The 20242-nt window shown below is 40.2% G+C and overlaps 1 protein-coding gene across 1 annotated transcript in view; it reads left to right on the forward strand.

Moving 5' to 3' along the window:
* PPM1E (protein phosphatase, Mg2+/Mn2+ dependent 1E) overlaps positions 1–20242 on the forward strand; it is a 206401-nt gene that overhangs the window by 164248 nt on the left and 21911 nt on the right. The window contains exon 2 of the mRNA XM_047756864.1: positions 17739–17857. Within this exon, the coding sequence (XP_047612820.1) occupies positions 17739–17857 (119 nt within the window). The remainder of the gene's footprint in view (positions 1–17738; positions 17858–20242) is intronic.

The raw sequence follows: 20242 nt of genomic DNA on the forward strand, positions 1-20242 counted from the left end.
CCCTAGTGGTCGTGGTCCACTCCTACTTCTGGAGCCAGAGATAACGGCAGTGGTTTGCTCCTGCCTCCGGTAGACCATGCAAGAAGCACCTCATCCTACTTAGCCCCCTCAGGATGTGCTGCACAAGCTGCTCCTAGTTGCAGTTTCCTGGGAAGGGACAGTGATCAATCTTCTGGGGACTGCCCAGAGTGTTTGGCAGTGGCAGCAGCAGGGCAGGTATGCTCCCAGGGGAGTGAGAGCAACAACAGGAGGTGTTCCATCACAATGTCCTTCTCCTTGGTGCCCTCTGAGGTGGTTGGGACTGCAGGTGATTGTTTTTGTTCAGGTATCCTCAGTGGCGGCAGGCCACACCCACCTCTGGAGTCAGGGGTAACTGCGGTGGTTTGCCCCCGCCACCTGCAGACCATGCAGGAAGCACTCTGTCCCACTTAGCCCATGCAGGAGGTGCTGCACCAGCTGCTCCTAGTCGTAGGGTCTTGGGAAGGGACAGTGACCAAGTGTCTGGGCATGCCCTAGAGAATTTGGCAGTATCAGCTACAGGGCAGGTGTGTTCCCAGGGGAGTGAGAGCGAAAGCATATGGTGCTTGGTAGGCATCACATCACACTTAGCCCCCTGATGCCCTTAGCCCACACAAGAGGTACCTGGCCACTGGTAGCCTGCGCAAGAAGTGCCCAATCTCCCGTAAACGAGCTTCTCGCCCCACGCAGCCTGTGCCAGAGCCACCTGGTTTCCCCCCGCCTCATAGCGTAGCAAGTGGCTTCTTGCCACTCATGGCCTGTGTCAGAGCTGCCCCACTCTCTGGGAGCCCACGGGCACACGCGCACACCAGAGCACAGGGAGTTTCCTATGGTGGTCCGCCCCTCCTCCTTTTGCCCTCCCCAACAATGGCGCCTTGCCTCTCCTACAGTTCTGGACCTTCTCCTGGGTTCCCTCTGCCATGGTGTTCCCCTCCCCAGCCCATGACATACAGCTCCCACGCCTGTGGCACATTGCAGCTTAGCCCCTTAAGCTGTCTCCACACTGCCAACCCCAGCCCTCTCCCAGGGACTGACCACTGGAGCCTAAGTCTCAGCACCCAGCCCCCACCCGAGCGTCTCAGGCTGTGGTGTCCAGGTGTCATTCAGATGATCTGTGCGGCTCTCGCTCTGCGTTGCTGTTCTCAGTCTAACTGCTGTGCTTTTCTCAGCAACTTTGAGATCCCTTCAACTCGGCTGATCTTTTCGTCAGTTAGGTGGCTTCCCAGGATGTGGGTTCCTTTTCTCCTTCACAGCTACCTCTCAGGAATGCTAGTCCCATCCTGATTCCTTTTCTCTCTCTTTTTTTCTTTTGTTCTACCAAGTTATGTCAAGAGTTTCTTGCCCTTTTTGGAGGTTTAGGTTCTTCTGCCAGCATTCAGTTGATGTTCTGTGCGAGTAGTTTTACATGAGATGTGTTTTTTTGATGTGTTTGTGGGAGAAGGTGAGCGTGACCTCTTACTCCTCTGCCATCTTGCTCCGCCTCCCAGGAGGTTATATTCATATTGCCAGCATCTACAGCAGATGTGCTTGCTTCTCCCTGGCAGTCTAATGCTGAGATGGACAGATGGTCTTCTAGAGTTCTTCCAGAGACTGCTGCATGAGTTTCTGACTGATGGCTTCCTGAGTGGAGCGCAGTACAATTATACCCAACGGTTCAGGTTGCTTCAACTTGCAGGACTCTGTTTGGCTCTTGGGTTTTCACATGGAGACATTGATGACCCTGCAGCTCCATTCCTGTCTGCTTCACTCACATGTCACCTCAGGCTCCCTAAGACCTTTCTTGTATGCTTTCTCCTGGTGCAGCTATGGTTGCTAGCTCAGCTATTGTCAGTCAGGTGGAAGATGGAAGACGTGGCCATGAGTTTGAGCACTCAGTCCCAATCTCCAGCCTCTTGGAGAAGCCGTCTTTGGTGAAATGTTCACTAAGAAAAGAATACTTAGTGGGGAACCAGTTTTTCTTCTGAACAGCCTTTAATCACTGGATCAGACATTTTGAATCCTTTATGGAGAACCTGTAGAAGGAGACCATTGTCCCTCTTTGCCCTGTCATTTGGAATAATTTGCAGCTGCACCACAGATCACCATCTTGGGCCTTGGGCTGCTCGGCCACTTCCAAGCTCAAGCCCTTGCTTCACTGAGCCCATCCCAGACAGGACCACCCCGAGGGGAGGGTGCAAAGCAACATGGCTGCAAGAGGTGGGAACCCGGCACATGGCTCCCATTGTTTGGCAAGATGGCAACACCCAGCTGCCTGCCACTTGGCCAGATAGCCCTAGGCCTGTCTTTGTGTTCTTTAGACCTGAAGTGAGTCTCTTGTATACAGCATATATAAATGGATCTTGTTTTGTTATCCATTCAGCCACTCTCTGTCTTTTGATTGGAGCATTTAGTGGTTTTTTAAATTTACATTTAAAATAATTGTTGATAGTCATGTACTTATTGCCCTTTTATTAATTGTTTTCTGGTTGTTTCTGTAGTTCTTTTTTGTTCTTTTATTCTTTTGTTCTCTTCCCTTGTGATTTATGACTTTTGTTTAGATTCCTTTCTGTTTTTTTCATATGTATGTATTGCAGGGTTTTGGTTTATAGTTATCATGAGGTTCATGTATAACAGTATGTGTGTGTGCGTGTATGAGTGATTATTTTGAGTTGATAATGAATTCAAATGCATTCTAATCACCCTGCATTTTTACTTCCCCTCTGCTGAAAAATCAGCTGATAGTCTTATGGGAATTCCCTTGTACCTCACTATTTGCTTTTCTCTTACTGCTTTTGTTTTCTTTTTCTTTTTTTTTTTTTGGCTGCATGGCGTGTTAGAAGTTCCTGGGCCAGGTATTGAACCTGCACCGCAGTTGTGGCCTGCACCACAGTTGTGGCAATGCCAGATCCTTAACCTACTACAGCACATGGGAACTTCCACTTACTGCTTTTAAGATTCTTTACCTTTAAATTTTGCCATTTTCACTGTAATGTGTTTTGGTGTAAATCTCTTAGGGTTCCTCCTGTTTGGGACTCTCTGTGCTTCCTGGACCTGGATGTCTGTTTCTTTTCTCAGGTCAGGGAGGTTTTCAGCTATCATTTCTTCTGTGAATGTTAGTATTAAGCTTGATGTTGTCTCAGAGGTTTCTTTAACTATCCTGCTTTTTAAAAAATCCATTTTTCTTCTGTCCCTTTCCTTCTGTGAATGTTAGTATTAAGCTTGATGTTGTCTCAGAGGTTTCTTTAACTATCCTGCTTTTTAAAAAATCCATTTTTCTTGCTTCTATTCAGTTTAGGTTACTTCTGCTACTCGGTTTTCCAGATTGTTCATCCATTCCTCTGTATTATCATAATATACCAGTATAGTTAAAAATTTCAGTTACTGTATTCTTCAGCTCTAATTGGTTCTTCTGTATATTTTCTAACTCTTTGTTGAAATTCTTACTGTGTTCATCCATTCTTCTTTCACATTTGGTAAACATCCTTATGATCATTACCTTGAACTCTTTATTGGGTAGATGACGTATCTCTATGTTTAGTTGGTTTTCTGAGGTTTTGTCTTATTCCCTTGTTTGCAACATATTCCTCTGTCTTCTCATTTTGCCCAATTTTCAGGTTGATTAAATTTCCTGATCTTAGAGAAGTAGCCTTTTTTAGGAGATGCCCTCTGGGGCCCCTCTGGTCACCAGAATTATATGCCCTAGGTGTGTTCCCTGTGTGGGCAACATGGGCCCTTCTGTTGTGATGAGCTGACTACTATGGGTGTACTGGAAGGCAGAGTTGGTCCTTAGCCTGGGTGGCTGAGGCTGTGCCAGGTGCAGTGGCTGTGAGTCCACTGAAGGGTGGGATAGGCTTCCTCTGTGGTTGGCTGTGCAGCCTGGGAGGCACATTGGGCTGTTGCTGGCCTACTTGTCCATGGGACTGGGGCCCTGCATGACTGTCTGAGTGGCCTAGGTGGGACTTGGAAACCTGTGGGTTTTTTTTTTTGGTCATGTGAGGGCCACACCCATGGCATACAGAAGTTCCCAGGCTAGAGCTTGAATTGGAGCTGTAGCTGCCAGGCTATGCCACAGTAACAGCAGCATGGGATTTGAGCTGCGAACTGTGACCTACACCTCAGCTCATAGCAATGTTGGAGCTTAACTCAGAGTGAGGCCAGGGATCAAACCTGCATTCTTGTGGATACTAGTTGGGTTCATTCCCGCTGTGCCACTATGGGAACTACCCCCTACTTTAAAAAACTAGTCAGTTGATTAAAAATATTGGTTGAATAACAATATCCTACTGCATAGCACAGAGAACTATATTTAACATCCTATGATCGAGGAGTTCCCTCTTGGCTTAGCAAGTTAAGGATCTGTTGTCACTGCTATGACTCAGGTTACAGCTGTGGCACAAGTTTGATCCCTGGCCCAGGAACTTTTTGCAAGCCATAGATGTGGCCAAAAAAAATGTTCTATAATAAACCGTAATGGAAAATAATATATTTTTTAAAGTGTGCGTATATACATATATACATACATACATACATATATGTGTGTGTGTATGTATACGGCTTGGATCCTGCATTGCTATGGCGTGGCATAGGCTGATGGCTACAGCTCTGATTCAACCCCTAGCTTGCAAATTTCCATATGCTGCATGTGCAGCCCTAAAAAAAAAAAAAACACTCCAAAAAAAAGCCATATTTAATTTTGGGGGGACAGTGTCCACAGCATATGGAAGTTCCTAGGCCAGGGATCAAGCCCACATCACAGCAGCAACAACTAAGGCCACTGCTTACGACTTACACCACAGTGTGGCAACATCAAATCCTTTAACCCACTGTGCCAGGCCGGGGATTGAACCTATGCCTCCACAACAGCTCAAGCCGCTGTGGTCTGATTCTTTACTCACTGCACTGCAGCAGGAACTCTAGAACTCCCACGTTTAAAATTTTTGAATACGTTATCTGATAGTAAAAGGAACTAAAGACACCTATAAATGAGGTGTCAGCATAAACCAATTATTTGAGTTGACAACAAAAGTGTAAATATGACCATACTTTCTGTTTGTCAGTGGTTATCACCCATTTACTAATATTAGCCCAAGTTTTATAGCTTTCCTGTAAGAACCCAACATCGTGTTATGTGGAATACTCTTTCATAAATGTATTAATTTTCTCCTCTAAAGGATCATTTATTCTAAGGAGTTTGGGAATGGCTTAAACATATATAAATCAGAAAGATAAGTTTATTTATTCAGCAAATTATTTATTTAATTATTTACTGGTCAGTGTGTGCCAGGCAGTGGTCTGAGCATTTGGTATCAGTGACAAAAAGCAGACAAAAACATCTTCAGTCTAGTGGGAGGAAGAATGGAGTTATAAAGTAAATGATAAATATAGTAAATAAGAAATGTATATAGCATACTAGAATTGATAAAGGCTATGCAAAAAGGAAAAGAAATTACTTTGAACATGGTAAGAGGAATTCCAAGTACAGGAAGAACCATCAAAGGAGATTGAGAAGACAGAATCTTGTGAATAACATAGGGAGATTGTGATGTTCTGGAAACCTGGAGAAGGAAGTCTATCAAAGTAGAGGGAATAGCTGCTGCAGTCAGATGCTCCTAAGCGAGTCAGACCTGAAAATAGACTGTAGGAGTTAGCAACAGGATGGTTCATTGGTGATGTTGACAAGTTTCAGTAAACTTGTGCAGTTTAATTCCTTTTGGTCATGGAGGAATGACAAAAAAGACTTGCTACTAAGCTCTCTTCTTTTTGTCGTGTTATAGCACTAATGGTAGTTTTATCCTGGGTAAATGTGTAACATCTAGATTGCTATTCACAGAAAACTTTGGATTCTGTTGGTTTTGCTTGAATATCAACCTGAACAATCAAATAATTGTTTAGATTATACTGATAGCAACTGTAGGGAATGAGATTTCTGCTGTAAGAACCCTAAGCCCAGAACTTCCGGAACCAGTCACTTGATAACATTATTTATATTTGGAAACGCTAACTAAGAGAATCAGTGATGTGTGGGCATTACAGTCAGCTGACTCCAGGTGGTATTCCTAGAGGTTGCTATAGAAAGGAAGAAAATAGCCTAAAGAGGAAAACATTCAACCCTGATTTTAACTCCATTTGTTCCACTAAGAAAAAGAATACCAAGTCTATGGAATAATTTACTTTCTTTATTTTAATTTAATGTGTTATTCTAGATTTAGAATACATATGATTAATTTGAGGGGAGGGAATGATCAGAAATTTAACATTTACATGTTGTCACCCCAGCAAGGGCATTCTGAGTAGATAGCATCATCAGAGTACGTGGGCTGAGATGAGGCTGCTCCAGACGAGTCTTTCTGAGTTAATTGATGGAAACTTCCCACCTTCAAGAATTTTTATTACCTTAGGCATGCTATGCCAAGACTGCTGAAACACAGCTGTGGGTGCTGTGCTGACGCCCACATTGTCAGTGTCAGGAAGGATGTACTTTTAAACCTCTAATTTATCTAATAATGTCTTTAGTGATTTGTGTAGGTTTGGCATTGTGAGGAAAATGCTTCCTGGCTTGGTTTATAACAAGAATTCAGTTTGCAGTCTTAAAATGTGTGTTGTCTTAATATGCATGTAGAAGATACTGACATAGGAATGTAGGGAAAAGATCTGACTAAAATACTAACCTGTCCGTCTAACAAAACCTATCCACCCATGATACTTGAAAATGAATGCATATTAAATGTTTTATGCTAGAATAATCTATTTATCTATTGGTTTCTGCTTTATACCAAGATGGCAATGTATAGTGTTGAGAGAAAGCCAGCTTTCATGTTGAATTCCAAACTTAGGTCCTTTCCTTTTCTCTAATGGAAAAATTGGATTGGACTCATATCAGCCTATATAGTGGAGAAAGAATAAGGAGCTCTTGTAAATAAATATTTTTAAAGAAGTAGGAAATAGTATTCTCTTGTTTGAAATGTAAAGCTTCATATTGTATTGTTTTATATGATGTTTATGGTATAGATATGTCTCTCTAAGAAAACAAAGCGTATAAAATCTGAAGGATTCTTTCTTAACTGGTGGATTCACTGCAAGAATTGATCACATTTGGAGTTCCCATCGTGGTGCAGTGGTTAACGAATCTGATTAGGAACGATGAGGTTGCGGGTTCGATTCCTGGGCTTGCTCAGTGGATCCCGCGTTGCCGTGAGCTGTGGTGTAGGTTGCAGACGAGGCTCAGATCCCGCGTTGCTGTGGTTCTGGCGTGGGCCGGTGGCTATGGCTCTGATTAGACCCCCAGCCTGAGAACCTCCATATGCCACGGGAGCGGCCCTAGAAAAGGCAAAAAGAAAAAAAAAAGAATTGATCACATTTATCAAAATAAATATGCATTTGACTTTTGAGAAGACAGTGCATAAAGCAGGGTATCCCTATAACTGCTTACAAAAAGAAATATATAATTTTTTTTTCCATTGTGCTGATGTATGTAAAAACATTGGTTTGGATCTGAAGTGTGTTAATTTATACCTTTAAACTGCTCTTATCCAATTTTTCAAATTCAAAATCTTATTGGAATAGAATCATAAAATTTTAAATCTGCAAGTGACTTTAGAGTTGTATTTCAGTTTCTTAATTTTTCCATTGAGGAACTAAAATGCAGAGTAAGCATTTTTTCTAAGGTTACCCAGCTGGACTTAGAACCCAGCTTTATAACCCCATAAATTCTGCTATAGCCTGTCTCCAACAAGTTAGTCAAATAGCAGTTAAATAAGTTGGCAGAAATTTTAGGTCTTCCTTGTGTGCAACTGTTTATGTCCAGGCTTCATAGTCAATAGTAATCCCTAATTATTCTTCATTGGAGCGTAGCCACCGGCCTACGCCAGAGCCATAGCAACTCGGGATCTGAGCCACGTCTGCAACCTACACCACAGCTCATGGCAATGCCAGATCCTTAACCCACTGAGCAAGGCCAGGGGCCAAACCTACAAGCTCATCGTTCCTAGTCGGATTCATTAACCACTGCACCACGACGGGAACTCCCCCCAAAATTCTTGAAAACACTGTAGGTGAAAGTAGTGCTAGAAATTCTCCTATGACTTTGTCCCATTATGAAATCTAAAGAAATCAGTGCTCATCTAGAGTATAAGAAATGAACATACTTGGTACTGAAGTTTTGCTTCTCTTTGCTGATCTATTAATTATGATAATGATTTGGGTAGTTCCAAAATGATTATCTTAGTCGGCTTGGGCTGCTTTAACAATTACCATAGACTAGAAGGCTTATAAATAATAAATTTATTTCTCAGAGTTCTGGAGGCTAGGAAGTCCAAGATCAAAGCACTGGCAGATTTGGTGTCTAGTGAGGGCATGCTTTCTGGCTTATAGATAATTCCCTTATCCTTGTGTCCTCACCTGGTAGATGGGGCAGGAGAGCTCTCTGGGGTCTCTTTTTCATAAGGGCACTAATCCCATTCCTGAGGGCTCCACCCTCATCACCTAATCACCTCCCAAAAGTTCCACCTCCAAATACCATTACATTGGGGGTTATAATTTCAGCATATGAATTGGGGCAGGGGAGCCTAAACTCTTAGTCCATAACAATAGTTTAACATCTGCCTCATCCTTAAATACTGCGTCTATATACTCTGTATGGCTTTTTAAAGGACTAATTGGAGGAAAGCCTTATTTAAACTAAAATAATGTGCATAAACATTGATAGGTACTGAGCTGTTGAAAGTCACTAGAATACAGTTGTATTTTTGTGATTCAAAATCTTCCTCCAAGCTTGTGCGAGTTCCCATTGTGGCTCAGGGGTAACAGTCGGACTGGTATCCATGAGGACGTGGGTTCGATCCCTGACCTTGCTCAGTGGGTTAAGGATCTGGCATTGCCGTAAGCTGAGGTGTAGGTCACAGACACAGTTCAGATCCTGCACTGCTGTGGCTGTGATATAGGCCAGCGGCTACAGCTCCAATTTGACCTCTAGCCTGGTAACTTCCGTATGCTGCAGTTACAGCCCTAAAAAAAAGAGAGAGAGAAAAAAAAAATTTAAATCTTCCTCCAAGCTTGTTGTGGATTGTGGTTATTTCTGGAATAGAATTGAAGTATCAAGATTGATCTACCCAGATAAATATTCTGAGTATAAAGATGGTACTAGCCTAATATGAGCAGCAGGGAAGAACAGTCAGAACATTCATGAATCTGAGTTTTATTTTGTGTTTTTTTTGTGTTACCTGAGTTTTATTTTATTTTGAATAACTTCTATTGTTAGCTTAAAGAGAGACCCTGTGCTTTGTTTATAGAGTTCGGTTTATGAAGCTTAATAGAGCTGGATTTCTGCTTCAAAATGTATAATATTGAGAAAGTCAGTATACATAGAAATCCAGATGTGCATTCATGTACTCATTAACAAATAGCTGTAATGAAGTGGAATTTTTTTTATTTTTGTGACTCGATTTAAAACTCAGTACTAACCAGACCCTAATTAATGATACTTCAACATTATTCAAAAGGTGTTTATGCCTGTAGTTCATATATGACTTGGACATAAGCTAGACAAGAATTTTATTTTTATTTCTGAATATATAAAGTCTATACTTTGGTTCCCAAAACAAACAAGATAACAAATTGATATGTATGAAAACACATTTCCTTTTGTTCTCAGGAAGTGAACTGCTTGACAATAGTAAGACAGTGATAAGCACTTCAGAAATATCTGTTAATATATGTACACAGTAAAGGAGCCTTTTGGACTCTATTTGAAGGGCCTAACAAGATTAATTTGATTTTAAAAGAGCTAGTTCCCCAAAATGAAACACACTGTAAAAGTTAAAAAATTTCTACTTCAGCAGTGTTCTCAACATAATATTTTTAACTCCAGCTCTCCAGATTGCCTTGATTATTTGCCCCTTCTCTGATATTTGCAATGTAATACATTTGCCAAACTTTAAAACTTTGAAACCTTCTGTATCAAGTCTTTTCAAGCATTGTATGAGAAATAATGAAAGAAAGCAGTTTGCTACCTTATTATTATATTAGTCACTTGGTAATTCTCTTAAGGATGACAAGCTTTAATGATAAGCTTTTATTTGAGTTGATCAGATATTCTCTAATGTGACTATGTTTTAAAATATATTTGCAATTATGATTTTTTCCAGAAATAATCACTTTCAGAGTCAAAATGATAAGAACTTATTCACGTTAAGTGTTATAGCTTTTTGACATGTAGGAATAGCTGATGTGGGTGAGATGTCTTGCTTGATGTTTTATATCTAGCTATTAGTCAGCTAATCCTCTTCCCTACTTCACTGAAAATATTTTCATTCTGTCTGACAAAAAGTAAAAAATTACATTAACTGTGACTAAAAATGTATTGCAGATGACACATTAATGAGACTAATGGTTCTTGCTAAAGGTTTCATATTCTTACCTTTGGTAAACCTAGATCCAGATAGTTTAATAATTACCTCAAAGACATCCTCTTTGGGGGGAACTCTAGGGAACAAGATTGCAATAAAGGTTTTTAGATTTTAAAACAGCAAAGGAACCAAGCAAATGTTATAACTATGTACTAAAAGTCCACTTAGGCAAAATAATCTGGATGTGTCCAGTTAATCAAAGTAAGTAAGGTGTGATAGAAAGGTTAAAAACAAGCAGTGTTGACAAAGAGTTTAGGTCTATGAAGGAAGATTTTTGACTCATCAAAAAAAAAAAAAAAAACAATTCAGTTCACTTAGCATGAAAGAGAAATGGTAAATACTGCATTTATATTTTAAGAAATGCTATTAATTTTGTTCATAATTGTTAAAAAATTTTCAAAATTTTTTCATCATAATCAGGTTTCAGTATATACTTACATATGTATCTGAAATACTTAGCCTTACCTCATGTACCCTATTCTATTTCCTTTTTTAAAAAAATGCTGGTCATAATTCATAAATTGATTTAATTACTAATGTATCATAATCTACAATTTGAAAAGTAATGATGAATGATAAAGAGAATTTGTTTTTTATCTTGAGGACTTAGAGTGTAAACATTATCATTTTTAAACTCACTTTCTTGGTTCTACCTAAATAAACCTTGTTATCATAGAAATTGCACCAGCTCCAAAATCATAACACGCAAGTATCCTGTTTTAAGTTTACATTTTGACCTTTTAGGTTATGCCCAAGTTCTCCCACTACAATTCTTTAATTACATTTATACCACATTGATTTGCAGCTCATATGTATTCTTTCTTTTTTTTTTTTCTTTTCTTTTCAGTCTTTTGTCTTTTTAGAGCCACACCTGCAGCATATGGGGGTTCCCAGGCTAAGGGTCGAATCGGAGCTGTTGCTGCTGGCCTACACCACAGCCACAGCAATGCCAGATCTGAGCCACATCTGCGACCCACACCACAGCTCACGGCAATGCCAGATCCTTAACCCACTGAGCAAGGCCAGGGATCGAACCTGCAACCTCATGGTTCCTAGTCGGATTCGTTTCCACTGCACCACGACGGGAACTCTCATTCTTTCTTTTTTAGCCAACTTAGAGTCCATGGTCTAACATTGTGATCATATCCTTTAAAAGATGCTCACTTCCATGTCTCTCCTTTGTAGTACTCACCTTGCAGAACTTCACATCTTGTTGAACTAGACAATTCTCTTTATAGCATGTGAACATAGAGAAAAATCATACAAGCAGAAAGACTGGATTAGTTTAAAAATTGTCTCAAACTTTGAATACTCTCTTACACTATCTGACTCTTACCACTCTCTGGTATGACTATTTCATATCTATTTTCTTTTTCTTTTGTCTTCTTAGGATCGCACCTGCGGCATATGGAGGTTCCCAGGCTAGGGGTTGAATCCGCGATGTAGCTGCTGGCCTATGCCACAGCCACAGCAACGTGGGATCCTAGCTGCATCTGCGACCTACACCACAGTCCAAGGCAATGCTAGATCATTAACCCACTGAGCAAGGCCAGGGATCAAACCTGCATCCTCATGGATACTAGTCAGATTCGTTTCCACTGAGCCACAATGGGAACTCCCATATCTATTTTCTATTCGTCCCTCCTCCCCACATGCTTTCTATCCTCACCACTCAGTTGATAATCTAATCTTGTTATTCTCAAAGTATGGTCCCTAGATTAGCAGCATAACCATCAGTTGGAAACATGTTAGAAATGAAAATTCTTAGGCCGTAATTCAGGCTTAATGAATCAGAAACTGAGGATGGAGCCCAGAAATCTGTGTTTAGTTGATTCTGATGCTTGAGAACTACTGATGTATCAATGATCTCATATTTCATTGAGAAGCCATTCTCTAGAATGTCAGCTCCAAAGACGGAGGTTTTCTGTCTTTTTTGGTTGTATACATCCTAAGCACTAGAACAGTGTCTGTGCAACACTGTAAAGTCTCAATAAGTTATTGTTGAATCAAACCATTAGATGGGAATTCTCTTATTTTCCTACTAAGAAATCTGGAAACCTGCTTGGATCTGTGCCCATTTTCTTCCTTTTCCACTAAGGAAATATGTCATATCCTGTCAGAGTTTAGTAATTCCATAGATTGGCTCTCCTCCTTGCCTTCACAAGAACATTGATCCATTTGTCATCCCCTCTCTCCCGTGTTATCTATCAGTCTTTCTCTGTTGGATTATTTCATTTAGCATACAGTCAGATTCTATAGCATTCTAAAATAACAAACTTCCCCTGCCCCCACATCCCTTTTCAGTTACTACCCTGTTTCCTTTCACTGCCACACCTCCTTGCCTCCCATTTACTAACCCATTCTAATCTGATTTTCACTTCCACTATTCAGTGTTCTTAACAAAGTCAATGATTTTTTAAAAATTTATTGTGGTATATATCACATACCATGAAACAGCCATTTAAAGTGTACAGTTCAGTGGTTTTAGTAGATTCATAATTGTTTAACCATCACTGTAATCTAAGATTTAGAACATTTTTATCACCCCCAAAAGAAACCCCCTATGCATTAGCAGTTAAGTTCCTACTCACCCCACGTCTCAGCTCTAGTCTACCACTACTTTTACTGTTTCTGTAGATTTGCCAGTTTTGGAAATTTTTATATAAATGGAATCATATGATACGTGGTATTTTGTGAACAGCTTATGTCACTTACTGTAATGTTTTCAAGTGTCATCCATGTTATAGCATAACTTGGTGCTTTTATTCTTTTTGACTTTGAATAATATTCCATTGTATGAATATGACCATACAGCCTTTTTATTTATCCATAATCAGTTGTGAACATCTGGTTGTTTCTGCTTTTCAGCTCTTATGAATACTATTGTTATGAACATTCATATGCAAGTTTTCATGTGGTTGCATATTTTTATTTCTCTTGGATATATACCTTTGAGTGGAATTGTAGGGCCATATAGTAACTAATTTTAAGGACTGCCAGAGCAGTGCTCCGTTTTACATCCCCGTCAGAAATATATGAGTTCCCAGTGTTTCCACATAGTTGCCAACACTTGTTTTAATATCTTTTTGTCATTTTTAAAAATTAAAAATTTTAAAAAATTTTCCCAATACATTATTTTTTTTCTACTTTATAGCATAGTGACCCAGTTACACATACATGTATACATTCTTTTTTCTCACATTATCATGCTCCATCATAAGTGACTAGAATATCTGTCTTTTTTATTATAGTCATCCTGTGGGTTTGAAACGATATCTATGTGGTTTTAATTGGCCTTTTCCTAATGAATAATGATGTTGAAAACTTTTCATGTACTTATTGGCCATTTGCATTTCTTATTTGGAGAAAGACCTATTCACATTCTTTGCCCATTTTAAAATCGGGTTGCCTTTTTATTATTATTACGAGTTCTTTATATATTCTGGATAGCAGCTCCTCGTTAGATACACGATTTGTAAATATTTCTACTGTTCTGTGAGTTTTCAGTTTCTTGATTTGTGGCATGAAAGTTTTAAATTTTGATGGAGTCCAATTTAACTCTCTTTTGTTGTTGTTGCTTGTATTTTTGGTGTCATATTTAGAAAGACAATCCAAGGTCAAGAGATTTTACTCCTATGTTTTAAGATTTTTATAGTTTTAGTTTTTTTTTTAAAATATTATTTATTTATTTATGGCTGCCCTGTGGCATATGGTGCTCCCGAGCCAGGGATCAGATCTGAGCCACAGTGGCGACCTAAACTGTAGCTGTGGCAACACCGGATCCTTCAACCACTGTGTTGGGCTGGGGATTGAACTTTCATCCCAGTGCTTCCAAGATGCTGCCAATCCCATTGTACCACAGCAGAAGCTCCAATTTTAGGTCTTATATTTAGCTCTGTGATCCATTTTGAGTACTTTTTGTGTGTGGTGTAAGGAAAGAGGCTGTCTTGATTATTTTGTGTGTGGAATATCAATTGTTCCAGCACCATTTGTAGAAAAAACTGTTTACCCAGTTTGCCCAAAATGTTTACCCAGTACTGGTACTGATATCATCTGAAGGCCTATATAGTTACATGTCTTGGCATCCAGTCAGTGATGATTTACATGTTAAATTCAATATCAAATTTCCCCCTTATCTTCTTTCACGTCTCAGCAGTATCAACATAGTTGACCATTCCCTCCTTCAAATGTTGTACTCTCTTGGTTCTTCTTTCACTTATCTTGCTATTTCTTTTCAGTATTTATAGGTTTTCTAACTACTACCAAGCTTTAGAATGTTGGGTTTTTGATTATTATAACAAATTAGCACAGAAGTTGGTGGCATAAAATAGTCACATATTTTGCTCACAGTTTGTTTGGGCCAGGAATTCAGACTGGGCAAAGCATGGTCAGCTTACCTTCTGTTCCATGATGTCTCAGGCCTCAGCTGAAAGACTCTGGTACTGGTATCATCTGAAGGCCTGTTAATATTTACTGACTGGGAGCCTAACCTGACACCCACATGAGCCTGTCCATGTCCCAGCAGGAAGGGAATGAGGAGGAAGGGGAGGAAAAGGAGAAAGGGGAGGAAGAGAGGAGAAAAAGCCAGGGGGAAGTCATGTATGTAGTCTTTTTTTTTTTTTTGTCTTTTTGCCATTTCTTGGGCTGCTCCCGCGGCATATGGAGGTTCCCAGGCTAGGGGTCTAATCTGAGCTGTAGCCGCCAGCCTACGCCAGAGCCACCGCAACGCAGGATCCGAGCCACGTCCACGACCTACACCACAGCTCACGGCAACGCCGGATCCCCAACCCACTGAGCAAGGCCAGGGACCGAACCCGCAACCTCATGGTTCCTAGTCAGATTCGCCAACCACTGCGCCACGACAGGAACTGCATGTATGTAGTCTTTTATCACCAAATCTCACAAGTCACAAAGCCTCATTTTTGCCATTATTTTTCCGTCAAAGTCTCATTCACATTTAAAAAATGGCAAATGGATTCTGTCTCTGCATATGGAATGGTAAGGTTCTTAAAGAGCATGTGGGGAGTTCCCATTGTGGCACAATGGAAACGAATCCAACTAGGAACCATGAAGTTGTGGGTTGGATCCCTGGCCTCGCTCAGTGGGTTAAGGATCCGGCGTTGCCGTGAGCTGTGGTGTAGGTGGCAGACGTGGCTCGGATCTGGTGTTGCTGTGGCTGTGGTGTAGGCTGGCAGCTGTAGCTCTGATTCGACCCCTAGCCAGAGAACCTCCATATGCTGCAGGTGCAGCCCTAAAAAAAAAAAAAAAAAAAAGAGGATGTGGGACTAGGAGTTCCCTTATGTCACAGCAGGTTAAGGATCTGGTATTGTCACAGCAGTGGGCCAGGTCGCTGCCATGGTAAAGGTTTGATCCCTGGCCTGGGAAGTTTTCACATGGTGCAGATGTGGCAAAAAAAAGCGGGGGGGGGGGGGGGGGGGGGAAGCATGTGGGTCCAGAAATATTGCTGTGAACACAGTCTGTTCTGGCCGCACGATCTACATCCTTCCTACATGCAAAATACACTTATCACCTCTCCTCAAAGTTTCATCCCTTAATGGCATCAGGCCCAGGCTTAGGTTCAGGATATCAGTGAGTTCAGGTCCAGCTGAGATTCCTTGATGACCGCTCCTTGAATATAATTCGATTGTATTTGAAAACTTGGGGACTAAAGAGGCATATTATCTGCCCCCTTCCCCAGCACTACCCAGCATACAATAGTAAGGCGTAAAGTAATCTTCCTGTCCCTACAGCAGGAAAACGAGGCTCATAGAAGTCATTGGTCCATAGCCATTTTCTTTTTTGTTTTCTCTATGTGATCTATTCTGTTTCCATTGTTTTAAATACCATCCATACATTCATGACTTCCAAATGTCCTAACATCTTTTGAGCTCCACTCTGAAACATCTAATTAACCATTTGACACTTTCACTAGGATATCTCACAGATTTTTCCAACTTAACATGGCTAAAATGAACTCTTGTTTTCTACTTTACCCTTTCTCTCCACAAACCTGTCTTTTCCTGGTTTTTCCGTCTAGATGAATGACACCACCATTCATCTAATTGCTCAGACCAAAACCCAGGACTCAGCCTTAATTCTTTCTCTTTCTCACCTCCGCATCCAATAATCAGCAAGTTCTGTATTTTCTTTCATATTTTCATCTCATCTGGATTACAGCAATCTCCCTACTGGTCACCCTCCTTCTTTCTTGCTCCCTTCCAATTTCCTTTTGACACAGCAGTCAAAGTAATATTTTCATTAATATATCTGGTTATGACACTCTTTTTTTTTTTTTGTCTTTTTGCCATTTCTTGGGCCGCTCCTGCAGCATATGGAGGTTCCCAGGCTAGGGGTCTAATCGGCGCTGTAGCCACTGGCCTACGCCAGAGCCACAGCAACTCGGGATCCGAGCCATTTCTGCAACCTACACCACAGCTCACTGCAACACCGGATCCTTAACCCACTGAGCAAGGCCAGGGATTGAACCCGCAACCCCATGGTTCCTAGTTGGATTCCTTAACCACTGAGCCACGACGGGAACTCCCGGTTATGACACTCTTGCTTACGATCTTCAGTGACTTCCCACTGCACTTTGAGTAAAATCCAGATTCCTTACCATGGTCTTTACAAAGATCCATGTAAATGGCCTTTTCCTGTTCCTCTGATCTTATTCCCCACCACTTCCCCTGTTACTCACTTAATCTTCTCTGGGCTTCTTTTAATTCTTCAAACATACCGTGCTCTCATAAAGGGTCTGTACCCATGCTATTTTCTCTGCCTGGAATATTCTCTCCCAACTTCCCACACCCACATAATTAAGTCTCTCTCATCCTTCAAGGTATGGTATTCCTGACTATTCTAAGTAGGTACTTTCCTTTACTATTCTCTATCCTGTTTGTTTCCTTTATAAAACTTATCCCAACTTTATGTCCTATTTGTTTGCTTATGTTTACCATCTGTCTCCCTAATCAGATGGTAAGCCCCACCAGAGCAGGGGCCATGTCTATGTTATTTACCAGTATATATCCAATGCCAAGGCAGAGTGCCTAGCACATAATATACTCTCAACAAATAAGCACTGAATATTGTTTAAAGGTACAATTTTGTTTTGAGACATGTTAATAATAAGTAATTATTAATAATGTTAAATGTGATGTTTCCTGGAAATTTTCTTGGGGCACAGTGGGTTAAGGATCTGGTGTGGTTCAGGTTGTCATAGCTGTGGTTCAGGTTCCACCTCTGGCCTGGGAATTTCCACATGCTATGGGTGCAATAAAATAAAAAAAAGTTAATGTTCCCCAATTCTTACTGAAATAGCTTTTTATTTTTTTCTTGCAGTAACTGCCCTTCCTTTTTGGCTGCTGCTTTAGCCAGAGCTACATCAGATGAAGTCCTACAGAGCGATCTCTCTGCACATTATATTCCAAAGGAAATGGATGGCACTGAAGGGACTGTGGGTGAGTACTTTTATACATTGTTTTAAAATATTAAAATCTTCTTGTATGTAGTGGTCCACAGAAGATGTCTGCAGAATACTGTGTCTAATTATGTTTACCCACTGGTTGATACTATAGCGATAGCAAGAGAAAAAAAATGCAAAAAATATATTTTTCAAACTAATCAATGAAAGAAGGGAAAATACAGGCATATTTTGAAACTGTGAAGGTAATTGGAACAAGAGATTATCATAACAATATGTTATCATAAATAATATCTAGATAAATGAAAAGAATAAGTGAGAAATGTAAAGACAACAGAAGATAAGTGAGGGGAAGGACAGTTTGAGCAAAACTTATTTAAAAATTTTAGCTTCTCTTTGGAGTTCCCGCTGTGGCACAACGGGATTAGGGGTATCTCTAGAGTACTAGGATGCAGGTTCAATCCTGGGCTGGCACAGTGGGTTAAAGGATCTGGTGTTGCCACAGATGACGGGGTAGGTCAACTCTGAGGCTCAGAGTTGATCCCTTGCTTGGGAACTCCATATGCTGTGGGGTAGCCAAAAAAAAAAAAAAAAAATTATCTTAAGAAGTAAGAAATCAAATAGAAAAAAATTCAAGAAGTCATTGTAAGAAAATGTCTCATTAATTATAATAAATTTTATATCTAGCAATAAATAAATAGAGCTCCTTATGACAACTATGTAGCATGATTTAATTGCATGGATTGTTGTACATCTTTTTTCCAGGCTTTACTCATTAATGAAGACATATTTATTAATGTATTAGGATTATACCTATTTGACAGACTCTTAAAAAATATTGATTTTTGTAAAAATTAGGGAATGACTACAAAATTGTTGAGGAATTTTATTTTATTTTTATTTAAAAATAAATTTAATTTTTTTATTTTAATTTTTTATTTTATTTTTTAATTTTTTATCTTTTTAGGGCCGCACCTGAAGCATCTGGAGATCCCAGGCTAGGGGTCAAGTCAGAGCTGTAGCCTCTGGCCTACACCACAGCCACAGCAACACCAGATCTGAGCTGCATCTGTGACCCATACCACAGCTCACAGCAACAGCAGATCCTTAACCCGCTGAACAAGGCCAGGGATCAAACCCACATCCTCATGGATGCTAGTCAGGTTCATTTCTGCTGAGCCACAATGGGAACTCCTGATGAGGAATTTTAATATTTCATTATATTTGTTCTATTTTAAGCATTTACGTTTAAACATGGTGAACAGCGAGCAAAGCATATATTAATGAATAGGGTAGCTGGGTTTCAGATATAAAAGTAAACATTCCTGTTCTTCCTTTATCTCTTTAGATAATTTTTGACAGAAAATTGGCAAGGAAGGAATTCCTCTGCTTGTTTTTACTGAGAGTAGTTGATTCACTTAGAACCAAATTGTTCCAGAGTCAAGTTGGATGGAATTCCCGCTACAAAGCATTGGTCTTCCCTCTTGTACTGACAAAGTAAAATCCCTGTAATGAAGAGATGAGATTAAATTGTGCTTCACTGAAGCCTGGGTGATGGCTGACTCAGCTCCAGTTCAGTACAGTGACATTAACGACTGATGAGTAATTTACAGCTGTGAGGGGGTGGACTGCTACTTTGGATGATTTTCTTCACACTCTTTTTTATTTTTTCATTTCAAGCAACAATTATGTATATATTGATTTTCTTACACCACTTCCTGCAGAAGGAAAACACTAATGTAGCAGGATTGAAGTGTTGCCCTATGTGCCTGCTTTGGAAGAATTTTCTGAACCCCCATAGGATGGAAAAAGTGAAATGAAGGGTTTTTCTTTTGGTAGATATCATTGGTCGTTCTGATATTATACTTTCAAGAGATTACCCAGTAATGTCTCCATGGCATTGCTGTGATTCAGAATGACATATTGTAATTCTAAACTATTTGCAAGTCCTTAATCTATTTAACCCAAATCACTCAGTGTGAACTACACTGAGGAGAATCTCTACGGGGCATATTGTGTGCATCCATACATCAGAGGGGAAAATGAGCATACTGAATAGGCCTGCTGTCATTTTCCTAAAGGCACTGAAGTCCCCATTGAAATGCCTTTTGTCTCTCTTAGGTGTTTCTAAAAACAGACTTAAAGAAAAAAAAAATCCTTATCTTAAAGTTCTTTTTATGTTTATGTCATCTCTAATAGAATGTTTGTTAAACAGTCTTGCCTATCTTTTGGCAGATACCACTCCTGTTCAGACAACCTAAAATCACTTTGAAATATCCCAATGTAAAAAGTTGAGTGCTTTTTTTTGGCTGTGCCCATGCCATATGAAAGCTCCCCAGGCCAGGTATTGAACCTGCACCACAGCAGCAACCCGGACTGCTGGAGTTAATGCCAGATCCTTAACCTGCTGTGCCACAGCAGG

The sequence above is a fragment of the Phacochoerus africanus genome, chromosome 14 (genome assembly GCF_016906955.1).
Source record: "Phacochoerus africanus isolate WHEZ1 chromosome 14, ROS_Pafr_v1, whole genome shotgun sequence".
Taxonomy (NCBI): domain Eukaryota; kingdom Metazoa; phylum Chordata; class Mammalia; order Artiodactyla; family Suidae; genus Phacochoerus; species Phacochoerus africanus.